This window comes from Amblyraja radiata, chromosome 28, assembly GCF_010909765.2.
Source record: "Amblyraja radiata isolate CabotCenter1 chromosome 28, sAmbRad1.1.pri, whole genome shotgun sequence".
Taxonomy (NCBI): Eukaryota; Metazoa; Chordata; class Chondrichthyes; order Rajiformes; family Rajidae; genus Amblyraja; species Amblyraja radiata.
In genome coordinates this window covers 28,737,159-28,753,674 of record NC_045983.1, presented here as the reverse complement: position 1 = coordinate 28,753,674, position 16,516 = coordinate 28,737,159, and the positions used below count along the sequence as shown (strand labels likewise).

Genomic DNA, 16,516 nt, shown 5'->3' with positions numbered 1-16,516 from the left:
GGTCAAATTTTGCTCCATTTCCAGCAGGACCATTTGCAGATTAATTGAGTAAATTCACACTTAACAAATTTCACCTCATCTAAGCCCTTAGCATTATGATCTAAAACTAAAATGTAACATTTTAGACACATGGGAGTACATGTACAAATATTCCAGTAAACGGTCCATGAAACAGAATGATTTTACTATTATTGAATTTAATCCCATAAATGGTTAGTTTACAATATATTCCGTCACTCCATCACAGTTTTAACCTATCAAGCCCTTAACTTCTGAATTTCTACGGTAAACCTTTTTCTGTTCCAACTGTATCCATAAAAAATCCTGCTTACAATCTATTTACGGGGCTAGACATTGGCTCAGCCATTAGTCCTACTGTCATCTAGGTTTCATCCTGATCTTAGGTACCATGCGTGTGGACTTTACTTGCTCTCCCTTTATCTATAAGAGTTGTCCTTCCCCCCTCTCCCCCCAGCACCACTCCCATCACAGGGGTTCCTGCTTTCTAAGCCCCACAGATGTAAGATAATTGGGAACTACAAATCAAGCACAATGAAGGTGGGTAGTATGAGAAGTGAGGGAGACGGTGAGGGAAAGACGAGGGCAGGTGAGAGAGAAAGGGTTATTAGAAAATGTGTGAAAGAATGTTCATAGTGACCCCCTCTGTTGTAAGAAAATATGAAATATGTCAAATAATACTTATTCCACAATCCAATGAACCAACCCAAAGTCTACTTCTTTACCTCATGCCAATTTTTATTCAACTTCACACCAGTAAGATGGCTTGCTTGGGGTGCTTTACTATTACAGCAATACATAAATTAAAGTTGATGGTGAGAGGAATGTCAAACTAAAATAAAAGCAAAATATAACACATATCAGAACGATCACAGATTCAGTTTCAAATAATTCCAAAATGTACAATATAAAAGTGAGATGGGCCCCATCTACAGTATTTTCTGATTTGACCTTTGCAATAAAAGGGTTGAGTTCACTAAAACCACCACAAGTGGCAGTTTTGTAACCTTTCCTTGAATGCCCTCTCTCTATGGGTGAAGAGAAAGAAAGTCACAGATTGGATACAGAACTGACTCGGTGTCAGGAAGGAAAAGGTTAATAAGCATTCTGCAGGGTTTGGTGCTGGTCTCTTTATGTGGTGTAGCTGAATGATCAAACATAAGATAGGGTCCACACTTCGAAGTTTACAGACAAACCAACACTGGCAATGCGATTAGTAGCGAGCAAGGAAGGTGAAGGATGAAGAGGATGTCAATAGAATTAGTTAGGTGACCAAACATAAAGCAAATGGGATTCAAAACAGAAAAGCAAGGTAATGCATTTGGGGGTCATCGTATCAGGTTATAAACAGGAAAATGTGATATACTGAATCCATGGAATGCATGTCCACATTTCAGCGAGGATTGCAGGACAAATAGACAAGTTATTTAAGGTTGCACAAAGGATACTAACATTGACTGGACAAAGCAAAAAGAGCAAGGAGTTCATGTTGCAAATGACATCACCCTAAACAATAGGAACTCTCTCCAGGTGAGTTCTGCTCATACAAAGCACGACTAATCCAATCCATTCCAGCTAACTATTGAGCAATCTACTTCAGAACGAAGATGGGACCTGACCCGAAACGTTGCCCGTCTTGTATCATATACATAATCACAACCTGAAAATGACCCCAATCCAAAATATCACCTATCCATGATCTCCAGAGATGCTGACTGATCTGCTGAGTTACTCAAGCACATTGTGTCTGTTGAAGTAAAGCAACATCTGCTGTTCCTTGTATCTTCCGCAATCAAAGGTGGCCGACCTCATTTCTCTGACCCACAACTGGAGACAGATTAGTTAGAGGTAGACAAAAGCGCTGGAGAAACTCAGCGGGTGCGGCAGCATCTATGGAGCGAAGAAAATGGGCAACGTTTCGGGCCGAAACCCTTCAGAAGTTTCTGCCCGAAACATTGCCTATTTCCTTCGCTCCATAGATGCTGCCGCATCCGCTGAGTTTCTCCAGCACTTTTGTCTACCTTCGATTTTCCAGCATCTGCAGTTCCTTCTTGAACAAATTAGTTAGAACTGGGACAGGGACCTGAAATGTTACCAGCTTTTAGCATTAAGTCCTGCCCATCTTTATTGACAAATATCCACAGAAGCATCAACACTTTATTTTTTTATTTTTCTTGCTAAATTACTCTGTTATTCTACTCTCCTTATCAATGTATGGTCTTCGCCAAATTCCAAAAATGACCGCAATCTTCACACTGACTGAATCTTTTTTTCTCAGATCTAATACTATCTTTAACTTTTTTAGTCATGGTTGAACCACTTTTCCTGTTGTTTTTTAAATTGCCTTAAAAGGATATGTATATGTTGTAAACAAATTATTCATTAAACGTTTGATTGCTTATCGACTACCATACTTTTTAATTCACTTTTCCAATCTACTGCAACCAAATCAAACCTCATTACTTTATTAGATTTAGGATCTAGGTGTCTTCTTGAACTAAATCACTTTAAATGAAGATCTAAAATTTAGGCTTTGCACTGTTGGTTTTAGAGAAAGGCCCTTCAGTCCACGCTGACCAGTGATCACCCTGTACGCTAGCACTATCCTATACACTAGCGACAATTTACAATTTTACCGAAGCCAATTAACCTACAAACCTGGAGTGTTTGGAGTGTGGGACGAAACCAGAGCACCTGGAGAAAACCCACGCAGGTCACGGGGAGAACACATAAACTCTGTACAGACAGCATCCGTAGTCAGAATCTCAAACCTGCGTCTCTGGCGCCTTAAGGCAGCAACTCTACCTCTGTGCCTCCAGAAATTCTACCATAGTAGCATCACAAGAAACCATAGAATATTGAAAGCTCGATAAAATCAGATGTGCTAATCTCACTTTCTTTCCTTGGATTCTCACCAGAGCGAAATTTAAACCAAACTATTTAGTCTTGCTCCACATGAGTTCCAATTGCAGGATTAGAAATTAATTTCCATTCATGACATTCCCAAACTGAAGCAGGATGTTGCAATAGGATTCTGAGCTTTAAGCTTTCAACACAGTAGCAAAACTGGTTATTGAGATCAATGAACCATGACAGAGCACAATTCCAAAGTAGTTCACTGGCCACTAGATTCCTCAGTTTGCTCCACGTTAAAGCCTGACTTTTTAAACAGAGCCAATGTTTAATTTGGATCAAGCGCAGTGTTTTACTATCACAAAGCAGGATTTACTCAGTCCAGGGGTAAGTGGCATTTGGATTCTTTTCCTGGAACAAAAAAGGACACAGAGATAACAAACCCTATTTAAGGCCATTCCTTGCGCTGGTTTTTCCTTGCCCTTCTACCCGTTTCGACCAGCTACACAATTCACAACTTTTCTACCCTGGGGTTTCAGAATTGGCAACTCCCTATCCATGTCTCACAGCTGTCTTTTCTCTGGCCTTCGTCCAACAACCTGCCTATGTCCACCTATTACCGGCCATGCTCTGTCCTGCCCCTCCTCTTTTCCGGCTCTCTTTTAACGGGCAAAAATAGGAAGACTGAGACATTAAGAGCTAGACTCAGTAAATTCATAAAGTACATAACGACGATCAATTTTGTTGATCAGTGGGAATAAAAACACTTTTTCCACATTTCAAATAATCCGGATATAAATTAATTTAAAATTAGTATTTGGAACGATATAAAAAAAAAAAATTTTAATGTGGAAAACCTGGCTGACCTCACTGAGATGGATAAACACCCAGTCACCATGGCAACATTCTTAAGTAGGTTAAGGACTGATGAAGATCAGCTCTGCACAAACTTTATAATTCAACAAATTAAGGCTTCACTGAAGTTGTATGTTAGACAGAAGGGCCTGTTTCCACACTGTGTGTCTATGAAGCTGAGATCACCAAATGGGAATCATATTAACTTAGATGTAAGCTGTACTCACCCAACAACATTTGTAGCACATAGAAACTAAGTCCATATATACTGTTTGGCTGATTCAAAGCACTCTCTTTTCCAAAAATGATCCCAACTAGTCCAAATCCTCTTCCCCACCTGCAACAAATAATAATTAGTTAAATGACACAGTAGGAACATAACTATTAGTAACACATGGACAACGCCACACACACACACTTACACACACACACACACACACACACACACACACACACACACACACACACACACACACACACACACACACACACACACACACACACACACACACACACACACACTTTTTACAAGAATACCAACTGACATTTATGAAAATAATGAAAAAAAGATAGAACAAAAAGTCTGGAAATTCTGACATTTGAACAAGTGGAATTGGTAAAAATGATCTTGAACCACAATCACAGGTAACTATTTTTTTTCCATCTCTAGAAGCATTAGTTCAATGTTCATCTGTTAGCTAAAAGGAATGTATAATTTCCTGAACTAACAAAAGGAGGCTTTCCCCCCCCTAAAAAAAGCACCACAAAATTAGCAACAGAAACAGCTGTAACAGGAAGCACTGAGGGGGGAGAAAGGATATTGGCTCAATGTGCACTAAAGCTCACAGGGCTAGGATGCAATTTGGAAAAATATTTTCCATCCAGGAGACATTTCCAATTAGAGATAAGAGACTGCAGGTGCCAAAATCTGGAGTAACAATCAATCTGGGCCAGAGGAAATCAGCAGCTCTAGCAGCATGCATAGGTTGGGTAGTTGAGGAATTATCAGTGGTACATTGGGATTGAGAGTGGAGATGGCCAGGTGGAAGGGAGTGGTGAAACAGGAGCCACTGCTGGACCAAAGAGAGACCCAGCCTTTTTGTGTCTGTCTTTGGTGAAGGATAACAGTTGGATGAAGTCACATTTGGGAGAGGGGTAGGGGGGGGGGGGGGGGGAGGGGATTATGAGATTCAGGTCGATGAATGTTAGGAGGAGGCAAACTAAAAAAAAAATCTTCAATTCCCTTCCGAGACAGCGCTGAATCAGTTTTCTCCATTCTTTAAGCTATGCATTGCAGACATAAACTGGAATGTAAAAATAATTTCCATCTTCCCTCAGATACTTGTGCGTATTAATTTAAATGTGTTCACTGTGGTTTAACTTAGATTAACTCAGTTGTATATTGTACTTGCCCAACAACATTTGCAGCAGGAAAAAGCTGAGTCCATATACTGTTCAACTAATTCAAAGCACTCTTTGTTCCCAAAATGAGGTCAGGTAGTAACAGCAAATCCGCTGTAGCTCGAATATTTTCCACACATAAGTCATAGTTAAACAGCAGAGAACTAGGTCCGTTTGCCCACCAATTTAGCGCCAGCCATCGTTACCATGATCATTTTTTCCCTCTCTCACTACCAATCACTATTCCTCCTCCCCCACCTCTGTTTTCCTGTCATTCACCTAAGAGGCAATTTACAGTAGCAAATTAGCTTTACTCATTGGCACAAAGGAGGAAACTGCAGATAAAGTGGTTGTGGAAAGGATGTTTCCACTGGTGGGAGAGTCTAGGATCAGAGGTCAGAGCCTCAGAATTAAAGGGCGCTCTTTTAGAAATGAGGTGAGGAGGAACTTCTTTAGTCAGAGGGTGGTTCATCTGTGGAACTCATTGCCACAGAGGGCTGTAGAGGCCCAGTCAGCGGATATTTTTTAAGGCAGGGATAGACCAAATTCTTGATTAGAACAGGTATCAAAGATTAAGGGGAGAAGGCAAGGAAAATGGGATTAGGAGGCAGAGATCAGCCATGATTGAATGGCGGAGTAGACTTGATCGGACGAATGGCCCAATTCTACTCCTATAACTTGTGAACTGCAGAACCTATACAGTTGTAGGCTGTTCATTTAACCTCCAATTTAGTTTAGTTGAGTGATGCAGCAGGCAAACAGGCCCTTTGACCCAGCCGACCATCAATTACTCGTTCACACAGTTCTATGTTATCCCACTTCCACTACCTACACACTAGGGGCAATTTACAGAGGTCAATTAACCTACAAACCCGCACATCTTTGGAATGTAGGTGGAAACCAGAGCACCTGGAGGAAACCCATGTGATCCCAGGGAGAGTGCGCAATCTCCACGCAGACAGCACTCGAGGCCATGATTGAATCTGGGTCTCTGACACAGTCAACGCAAGCATTGCCACTTTCATTTCACTGTACATCTTGTATGTGACAAATAAAATGGACTCGACTTGAATTGGGGCAGCACGGTGGCGCTGAGGTAGAGTTGCTGCCACACAGTGCCAGAGACACGGGTTTGATTCTGACTACGGGTGCTGTCAATACGGAATTTTTACATTCTCCCCGTGACAGCGTGGGTTTTGTCCGGGGTCTCCGGTTTCCTCCCACACGCCAAAGACCTATAGGTTTGTAGGTTAATTGGCTTCTGTAAATGTAAACAGTCTCTAGTGTGTAGGATAGTGCTAGTGTATAGTGATCACTGGTTGGCGCAGACTCGGTGGGCTGAAGGGCCTGTTTCAGTGCATGGTTGACCCCAAATCTAATCATATTTTTTGGTTTCCTTTGCACCATCTTTATTTCTTTACCGGACAGTGGATTTATTTCTTTTTTTACTCATAACCTCACGCACTTCTTCACTCCATTCCGTCAGGAACACAATTAAGGCACGAGACTAATTTTGAAACCATCAAGAAGAAATAACATTTGTGTATTTTTCAGAGGGATCAAAGTTTTTTTTTTTAAAGGCATGGTAAAGGACCTGTCCCACACGCGGTTTTTTCGGCGACTTGCCGGCACCCGTCATAGTCGCAGCAGGTTGCCGAAAATTTTCAACATGTTGAAAATTCAGCGGCGACCCAAAAAAAGTACAGCTGTTTGGGCGACTACGCACCACCAAACAAGCGTCACCCCGGGAGAGGGAGAAATGCATCTAACGAGAAATGTCTGGTCATTTCACACAGGAGCAACTATCCCCCGTCAATACTACTGAGTGCCACTCGTTTACAGAAGTTGCACACAGCCTAGCTTATGGCACAATGCATATAAAGGTTTAGTTAGAAGCAACGAACGTGCTTGCCACAAATAACCAGTACTGTTGACAATGTAGACCACTGTACACTGATCCTGTACACTGTACCTCCCTCCGCTCAGTCTGTCTTAACCTACCTGATCTCCCGGTGGCTCAACACTTCAACTCCCCCTCACATTCCCAATCTGTCCTGGGCCTCCTCCAACGTGAGGCCCAGCGCAAATTGAAGGAACAGCACCTCATACTTCGCTTGGGTAGTTTACACCCCAGCGGTATGAACATCGACTTCCCTAACCAGATTGCCTTTGCTTTCTCTCTCCTTCCCCATTCTCCCACTAGTCTTACTGTCTACAACTACATTCTATCTTTGTCCCACCCCCTCCCCTGGCATCAGTCTGAGGAATGATCTCAACCCGAAACGCCGCCCATTCCTTCTCTCCTGAGATGCTGCCTGACCCGCTGAGTTACTCCAGCATTTTGTGTCTACCATTGTGCACTGATCCTGTCTCAATGGCGTTACAGAATTTCTGATATTCTCTACAACTCTATACACACCAAGGCTGGCAGTTACCCTGCATTACAGAAAAGTAAAATTAATAATTAATCTAGCACCATGGGCAGAGTTAACACAGTACCATGCAGAACTGAATCACATCCACCCTTTCCCCAGTGGGACAGGCAATTAACGGTACTTAAGCCGCTGCAAAGACACTTCTTAATACTAATCATTATCCCAACCAAGAGAGAATTCAATTTTAAACACATCAGAAATAAGATGGCGAACAATCAGAGGAGCAGAACAGAAAGCTATTGGCTTCAAATTAATCTTCCAATAGTATCTATATTTATGCGTCTGACCCGAAACGTCACTCATCCTTTTTCTGATCACAATCTCATCAATTTAGTCAATCACAAAGTGCTGGAGTAACTCAGCGGGTCAGGCAGCTGGGTAATGTTTCAGGTATGGTGGTAGTTCTGGAACTGGAATGTTCGCCCCCTTATCTACAGCTCCAGTGCTGACGCACCCAAACATCACTCTGCTTTAACGCTGAAGAGCTGTGACAGAAACACACATTTCCAGCTGTAGCGGTGGCGCAGCGGTAGAGTTCAGGTTCAGATTCAGATTCAACTTTAATTGTCATTGTCAGTTTACAGTACAAGAGACCTACGGAACTGCACGGTGTAGGCTCTTCCTGAAGGCCAGATTCAACTTTAATTGTCATTGTCAGTTTACAGTACAGAGACAACAAAATGCAGTTAGCATCTCCCTGGAAGAGAATCTATTTACATGTATACAGACATAGTGTTTTTCCTGTGGGAGGAGTGTCCGGGGGGGGGGTGATTGGCAGTCACCGAGGTACATTGTTGAGTAGTGTGACAGCCGCAGGGAAGAAGCTGTTCCTGGACCTGCTGGTCCGGCAACGGAGAGACCTGTAGCGCCTCCCGGATGGTAGGAGGGTAAACAGTCGATGGTTGGGGTGAGAGCAGTCCTTGGCGATGCTGAGCGCCCTCCGCAGACAACGCTTGCTTTGGACAGACTCAATGGAGGGGAGCGAGGAACCGGTGATGCGTTGGGCAATTTTCACCACCCTCTGCAGTGCTTTCCGTTCGGAGACAGAGCAGTTGCCATACCACACTGTGATACAGTTGGTAAGGATGCTCTAGATGGTGCAGCGGTAGAAGTTCACCAGGATCTGAGGAGACAGATGGACCTTCTTCAGTCTCCTCAGGAAGAAGAGACGCTCGTGAGCCTTCTTGACCAGAGTTGAGGTATTGTGGGTCCAAGAGAGGTCATCGGAGATGTTGACCCCCAGGAACCTGAAGCTGGAAACACGTTCCACCTCCGTCCCGTTGATGTGGATGGGGGTGTGCGTGCCGCCCCTAGACTTCCTGAAGTCTACAATGAGCTCCTTGGTCTTCTGCCAGAGTTGCTGCCTTCACAGCACCAGAGACCCAGGTTCGATCCTGACCACGGGTGCTGTCTGGACGGAGTGTGTACGTTCTCCCTGTGACCTGCGTGGATTTTCTCTGGGATCTCTGGTTTCCTTCCAAACTCCAAAGACGTACAGGTTTGTAGGTTAAATAGCTTCAGTAAAATTATAAATTGTCCCTAGTGGTTGTAAGATAGTGTTAGTATGTGGGGATCTCTGGTCGGCGCGGACTTGGTGGGGGGGGGGGGGGGGGGGGGGGGGGGGGGGGGAGGGGGGGGGGGGGGGGAAGGGCCTGTTACCGTGCAGTATCTCTAAACTAATCAAGTGATTAGAACACTTTCTTCAGGAAGGGCAATCCAGAATAAAAAAGCTGTCTTCATGGGGTGAGCTTTGCCATCAGGAATGAAATAATCTGGAATCTCACCAGTTCCCCGTGGGATAAGTAATGTCGCAGCGCACTCACTCATACCCGGCAGCCGGCTATAATCATCAGTGCATATGCTGTCTTCCTGGAACTGTACATGATTTCTACTCTCACCTTATTAAAAAAAAATAACCCTCGAGTCAAACTGATCTTCCTGGGCAAATCCCAGAGTAGGAAAATATGTGCTCACCAGGCAAGGCACAATTGGCAAGGAGGATGTAGTCAACGGAAATTCCAACAGAGCCCTCCTGCTGAAAAGATGCTCAGTGCAAACAACCACGTTTTGCCAGAAAGAAAAAGCAGGAAACTTCATTGCAACACCACAAGTGCAGTTCCTGGCACCACCGTTACCGTCTATAAATCGAGGAGACGACTGGAAGAATGACCACATCGCCAACATCATGGGGTTAGGAGGGAGAGATAGATCAGCCATGATTGAATGGCGGAGTAAACTTGATGAGCTGAATGGTCTAATTTTACTATTCCTTATGACATGACCGCTGCTAACGATACTCTGGTGATCACTTAATCTTGGTAATCGTTGTTAATCGTGCCTCAAAACAATGAAACTTTGCCCGTCACAAATTAATGTTGAGTGTCTCGTGGGCCCTGCAGATACCTCTTCTGACATCAATTCATAGGCAGCCAGATCTCCCCACACAACAGGAGCTACATAGTGTCTACAACGTGTCATTTGTTCTGTGGTCCACCATAATTAGTACCTGTGAAAAGACTCTGAGCTTTATGCCAGCAATCTCCCTCTGAAGAAGGATTTCGGCCCGAAACGTCGCCTATTTCCTTCGCTCCATAGATGCTGCTGCACCCGCTGAGTTTCCCCAGCAATTTTGTGTACCTTCGATATTCCAGCATCTGCAGTTCCCTTTTGAACATCTCCCAAACTGGTTTGATGAGAATTACCTGGAGATAATTAATTATGAACACAGGACATTTTTAGATTGGAAATTCCACCAGATCTCAGGAGGGAAAAAAATATCTAAACAGCCACCATGGTCCGAGAGAAAGTCCATGACCGACAGAATATCAAACGGACAGGCCAACTAGCAATTCACTGATAATCTGCCCATGTTCTGGTTGCTCATTGCTCCCAAGGCTATCTTTAACTCAAATATTCAACAGTCCAACGCATTAAGAACCTCTGAATATTTGAGTTGAACCTGTCAAGCACCAATAATCATTATTATTGCCTGATGGAAAGTGCACTTCAAGAATTAAAGACCTCACAGAAACACAACGTCAATGGCGATAAAAGATCACCACATCAAAGCTCCACGCCTGCCACCAGGTGAATCATCTTCTGCCCCACCTGCGGCAGATTCTATGGTTCAAATCTTGGCCTCACCACCCACCTCAAAATCCACAGAACTGGAGTGCAAGTCAATCATCCTTGATCCCCAAGAACTTACTAAAAAGATATATTTTACTCTAGTTATCCTTCTTAAATATTACCACTGTTCTTCCTTCCTCTGCCAACCCCTTTTCATCACATTCATAGTTTAGGTCAGTTCATAGTTTAGTTTAGTTTAGAGATACTTTGTGGAAAACAGGCCCTTCGGATTGCCGAGTCCGCTCCGACCAACGATCACCTGTAAACTAATTCTATGTTATCCCTGTGTGAATCCTACACAGTCGGGGGAATATACTGAAACCACCAAACCTGCGCATCTGTGGAATTTGAGAGGAAAGCCGAGCACACGGAGAAAACCCATGTGGTCACAGGGAGAACGTAGTCAGCAATCTAAAGGGGCTGTCCCACTTGGGCGACCTAATCCGCGAGTTCTGGCGAGTTTGCCCTCGACTCATACTCGCAGCATGGTCTACACGAGGTCGTAGGAAGTCTTTGTAACTCTCCTTCATGCTCGAGAGTAGTCCCCGTGTACTCGAGGCCTCAGCTAGGTCGCGGCGTATTTTTCAACATGCTGAAAAATGCCCGCGAGTAAAAAAAGGTCGCCATGGAAAAAATCAATGCTTTTTTTACTCGTATGTTTAGTTGTAGTAGGTCGGCATGTTAGTCGTAGGTAATCGAGGGTAGTCGTAGATAGTCTTCATCATAGTCGAAGGGAGGTCGAAGGGAGATCGAAGGAGGTCGTCTTCACTCTCCACTATTCGGTGTCCAATTTTCCCGAAGTTAGTCGTAGCTAGTCTTCAACATAGTCGTAGCTAGTCTTCAACATAGTCGAAGGAGGTCTTCAACATGACATTTTTTTCAAACTCTCCTAAATTCTTCTTAACTCGCCAATTAGGTTGCCCAAGTGGGACAGCCCCTTTAGGATCGAACTCGGGTCTCTGTCGGTGCACCACTCTGGCGTCCCTTTCTCATCCATTTTTCTCAAAGGTTAATTACACAGTTCAAGTGCAATTTTCATGATGGCTCAGTGAGTGGGCAAAGGTTCAACCCAGTGCAGAACACGACCACACAAAAAAATTAGTAATCCAAGATGGGTGCAATAATGAATGCAACAAAATTGAGCCTGGGGGTTAATCTAAAAAGTCTTTCCCGTTTCTGATCATCAGTCGTTCCTAGCAGAATACGTGCGAAAACAAAATGGCGAAATCCTTTTCTGTAAAAACACTTGCTGATATTCACTGGGTAAGGTATCATAGAACACCAAGCCCTTATGAACAATGGCCCATATTCTGCAATCCACAAAGGAATTATTCAATACAATTACAACTGACAGCAGCTTTTGTGCAAACGTTTCAGTGTCAACATATGATTCCAGCAATAATTTTTTTATTTTTTTTAAGTGATCAAGGTCTAAACAAATGTCAAAATCATGAACGGTAAATTCTCAATATTTAAAAAAAGGTTTGGCAACAATTAGCAGTTAAAACAAAGATCATCCGTGTGTGCACAGCTTTAGACTTTAGAGATACAGCGTGGAAACAAGCCCATCGGCCCACCGAGTCTGCGCAGACCAGTGATCCCCGTGCACTAGCATTAGGGACAATTTACAATTTCAGAAGCCAAATTAACCTACAAACCTGTACATCTATGGAGTGTGGGAGGAGACCGGAGAAACTGGAGAAACCCCACGCGGTCACAGGGAGAACGTACAAACTCCGTACAGACAGCATCTGTAGCCAGGATTGAACCTGGGACTCTGGCGCTGTGAGGCACCACTGTGTCACCCCCTAACTGTGAGTTTATTTTGTATAGAGATACAGCGTGGAAGCAGGCCCTTCGGCCCACCAAGTGCATGCAGACTGTCGGGACACCCATTCACATTAGTTCTACGTTATCCCACTTTTGCATCCACTCCCTTCACACTTGGGACAAAATACATTTGCCAATTAATCTACAAACCCGCACATTTTTGAGACTCAGGAGGAAACCGGAGCACCTGCTGGAAAGCTACGCGGTCACGGGGAGCACGTGCCAAATCCACACAGACAACATCCAGGGTCAGGATGGAACAAGTGTCTCAGGCGTTGTGAGGCAGCGGTTCTACCAGCTGCATCACTGTGCCTGCCACATTAAGGAGGAAAGGACAGCATTGCCACTTCATTGCGCAGACATTTCAGACTCCAGCCTAGCAGGAAAACACCATCGGAGCACAGCAAGGTAAATTGAACCGAAAATACCAGGTTTCCACATTTACAGACTACAGAATTTACTACTGGCTCATTTAGTCCAGGACAGAGTTTACTGATGGTCACCATTGTTCTTGAAGTGCTACGGGAAACAGCATTTCCTACCAAATTTGGAAGCAGAGAAGAAAACTGAGGTTGGAAAAGGAAGAACACTGGGAGCATTGATTTGGGAACAACACATACAACACATTAATTTTACTCAAGACAAAGCAGGTTAACTGCTTAAGGTGGGATGGTTGTGGAACCAAGTTCTGGCAAATGTGCTTAGTATAGATGGGCAGCATGAATCTGGTGGGCTGAAGGGCCTCGTTTTGTGTTAGATGATTATGACATAACTCGGTTTTGTCAAGACAATCTCAAATATAAGGAACCAATTACATCGTCAACTTACACCATTGCCGAGAAATCATGACACAGAGTTCTACTGAATCAATATTCATGCTCTGGAGGTTGAATTCAAAATAGATTTTCTGCCTGATCGGTCAATCAAGTTCACACTAAGAATGGCCTGCAGATAAAAGGCTAATTGTCTTCAGGGAGACAATAGACAGTAGAGAAAGGTCCATTGATCACATTTGGCCCAGAGGTAGCTGGACTTAACGAAAAGAATTTGAGTATAAATAGATTACGATATCAGAATGTTGGAGTAACTCAGCGGGACAGGCTTGAGAGAAGGAATGGGTGACGTTTCAGGTCGAGACCCTTCTTCGCACCCAATACCCTACCAAAGTTAATTGTCCAGGTATGAATAAGCCTGCTTCAGTTGACGCCATTGTTACTGGGTCAGTATATTACGTATGTATTACAAGATTTTTTTACAAGGATATGATAAGCCCCATACCAGCCATTGGAGCACAATTTAGGTCAGCGCTCCAACAAATGAATGCCACTTTGTCTGCTGCTGTGTTTCAGACAGACAGTATGTTTAAACAAGCTTTTGTTTGTTCAGGTAGATGATAATTACGATGGGGAACGGCATTCTCTCATTGACTTGGCTGGATTCCTGCTTCCATTATCCCTCAATAAAAAAATCAGATTGTTTGTATAGGGAGTCTTGGCAAACAGAGACAGTCGTATTTGCTTCAAGAGCAGTTGATTCATTTCCTTCTTATCACCGAGCCAGTTTTGAATCCAACTTATCATTGCTCCTTGATCTTGTAATTATCTGACCAATCTGCTGGGGGAACTTATCAAGGCCTTGCTAACATCCATGTTATCTCACCAAAATATTCAAATCAAGCTGAATAGAGTGGATGTGGAGAGGATGTTTCCACTAGTGAGAGAGGCTAGCAGCAGAGGCTATAGCCTATGAAAAAAAAGGATGTACCTTTAGGAAGGAGATGAGGAGGAGGAATTTATTTCGTTAGAGGGTGGTGAATCTGTGGAATTTGTTGCCACAGAAGGCTGTGGAGGCCACGTCAATGGATATTTTTAAGAGATAGATTATTGATTAGTGTGGAGTGTCAGGGGTTATGGGGAGAAGGCAGGTGAATGGGGTTAGGAGAGAGAGATAGATCAGACATGATTGAATGGCGGAGTAGATTTGATGGGCCAAATGGCCCAATTCTGCTTCTATCACTCATGAACCCATGAAGAGGATCAGACACATGTGGCAAACACATTCATCATGTTTGCAAATCCATGCTGATCAGTCTCAATAGACCTTTTGTTAGTCATCATCTCATAAATACTTGTCTTTAATTGATTAAATTCCTTTCCCATTATTATTTCCTTCAGGTTTTGTTCTGACTCATTTTACACCACTAAATTAGCCCGATACCCTTTACAAAGATTAATATTAACATGAATATTTCAGTCCTTGAATTCCAGTACACAAACTCTCTAAAGATGGTGATCACGACATGACAGATATTTCCAGCTACTGCGTGAAGCTCTAATTTACAGTGCACTTCAAGGATTCTTCGGTTTCTTCAGCCAAACAACTATGAGCTTTAGCAAATCCGATGAACGTATATACTGGTGTAATACAAGGAACCGCAGATGCTGGCTTACACCAAAAAAAAGCAAAGTGCTGGAGTAAGCGGGCCAGGCATCATCTCTGGAGGACATGGATAGGCGACGTTACAATCAGAAAACAGGTGCCGACATGAAACGTTGCCTAACCATGTTCTCCAAAGATGCTGCCTGACCTGCTGAGTTACTCCGGCATATGGTGTAACACAGTACTCCAAAATGTCAAGAGTCCTGGGAACAGAACCAAGAGGCTATTAACTCAATGAATTCAAAAAGTAAACAAGAGTGTTGATGATTCAACTACCCTCTGAACATTTTCTTTGTAACCATCAAGTTATTCATCTTGCTCTCAACTGTCAATATTTACTACCTCCATATCTTCACTTTAGACAAAGTACAAGGACATAGGCACCTCTTTGCTGAGTGGCCCCACCTCACACTTGCATTAGCTGCATGTTTATTTCTGAATATTTTCCATATGGGTTGCTTTACCCACACTCAACCGAGTTTTTCATTGGGTTGAATTTTCTGAAGAAGGGTAACTAATTGTATTTGACCCTGTGAAATGTGCCCTAGAATATTTTTAATATAACAAAGTTTACAGGTTAATAGATATCTCGGAGGGGAAAAACAGATCTGGGACTAGTGCGGCAGGGCAAGCAAGTGCTTGAACATGGCAAGCAACGGAACTTTATCAAACAGGCTGAAGGAAAGCGTCTGAAATTAAGAGCAATATCTCTTGGAGAATCAAGTGCACTATAGAAGAGAATTCAATATTAAAAAAGGGTCGGGAAGGAACAATAAAATTGAAAAATAATTGTAAAAGTTAAAATGTGTAGGAAGGAAATGTTTGCACCAAAGATAGACCCAAAATGCTGGAGTAACTCAGCAGGTCAGGCAGCATCGCAGGAGAAAAGGAAAAGGAATATGTCCTAGTACACCAGTCACTGAAAGTAACCATCGGGTACAACAAGCAGTGAAGAAAGCCAATGGCATGTTGGCCTTCATAACGAGAGGAGTTGCGTATAGGAGCAAAAAGGTCCTTCTGCAGTTGTACAGGGCCCTTGTGAGACCACACCTGGAGTATTGTGCGCAGTTTTGGTCTCCTAATTTGAGGAAGGACATTCTTGCTATTGAGGGAATGCAGCGTAGGTTCACGAGGTTAATTCCCGGGATGGCTGGACTGTCATGTAATGAAAGAATGGAGCGACTGGGCTTGTTTTCACTGGAATTTAGAAGGATGAGAGGATATCTTATAGAAACATATAAAATTATTAAGGGATTGGATATGCTGGATGCAGGAAACATGTTCCAGATGTTGGGGGAGTCCAGAATCAGGGGCCATAGTTTAAGAATAAGGGGTAGGCCATTTAGAACTGAGATGAGGAACAAAAAATTCACACAGAGAGTTGTGAATTTGTGGAATACTCTGCCGCAGAAGGCAGTGGAGGCCGATTCACTGGACGCATTCAAAAGAGTTGGATGGAGCCCTTCGGGCTAGCGGAATGAAGGGTATGGGGAGAAGGCAGGAACGGGGTACTGATTGTGGATGGTCAGCCATGATCACATTGAATGGCGGTGCTG

At 43.4% G+C, this 16,516-nt stretch overlaps 2 protein-coding genes across 2 annotated transcripts in view; one reads left to right on the top strand and one right to left on the bottom strand.

Annotated features, from left to right (window-relative positions):
* gusb (glucuronidase beta) overlaps window positions 1-11,222 on the top strand; it is a 36,131-nt gene extending 24,909 nt beyond the window's left edge. Inside the window, exon 14 of the mRNA XM_033046159.1 lies at window positions 11,191-11,222. The gene's annotated coding sequence lies outside the window, so the exon portion shown is untranslated. The remainder of the gene's footprint in view (window positions 1-11,190) is intronic.
* vkorc1l1 (vitamin K epoxide reductase complex subunit 1 like 1) overlaps window positions 1-16,516 on the bottom strand; it is a 40,936-nt gene that overhangs the window by 6,191 nt on the left and 18,229 nt on the right. Inside the window, exon 2 of the mRNA XM_033046163.1 lies at window positions 3,954-4,063. Within this exon, the coding sequence (XP_032902054.1) occupies window positions 3,954-4,063 (110 nt within the window). The remainder of the gene's footprint in view (window positions 1-3,953; window positions 4,064-16,516) is intronic.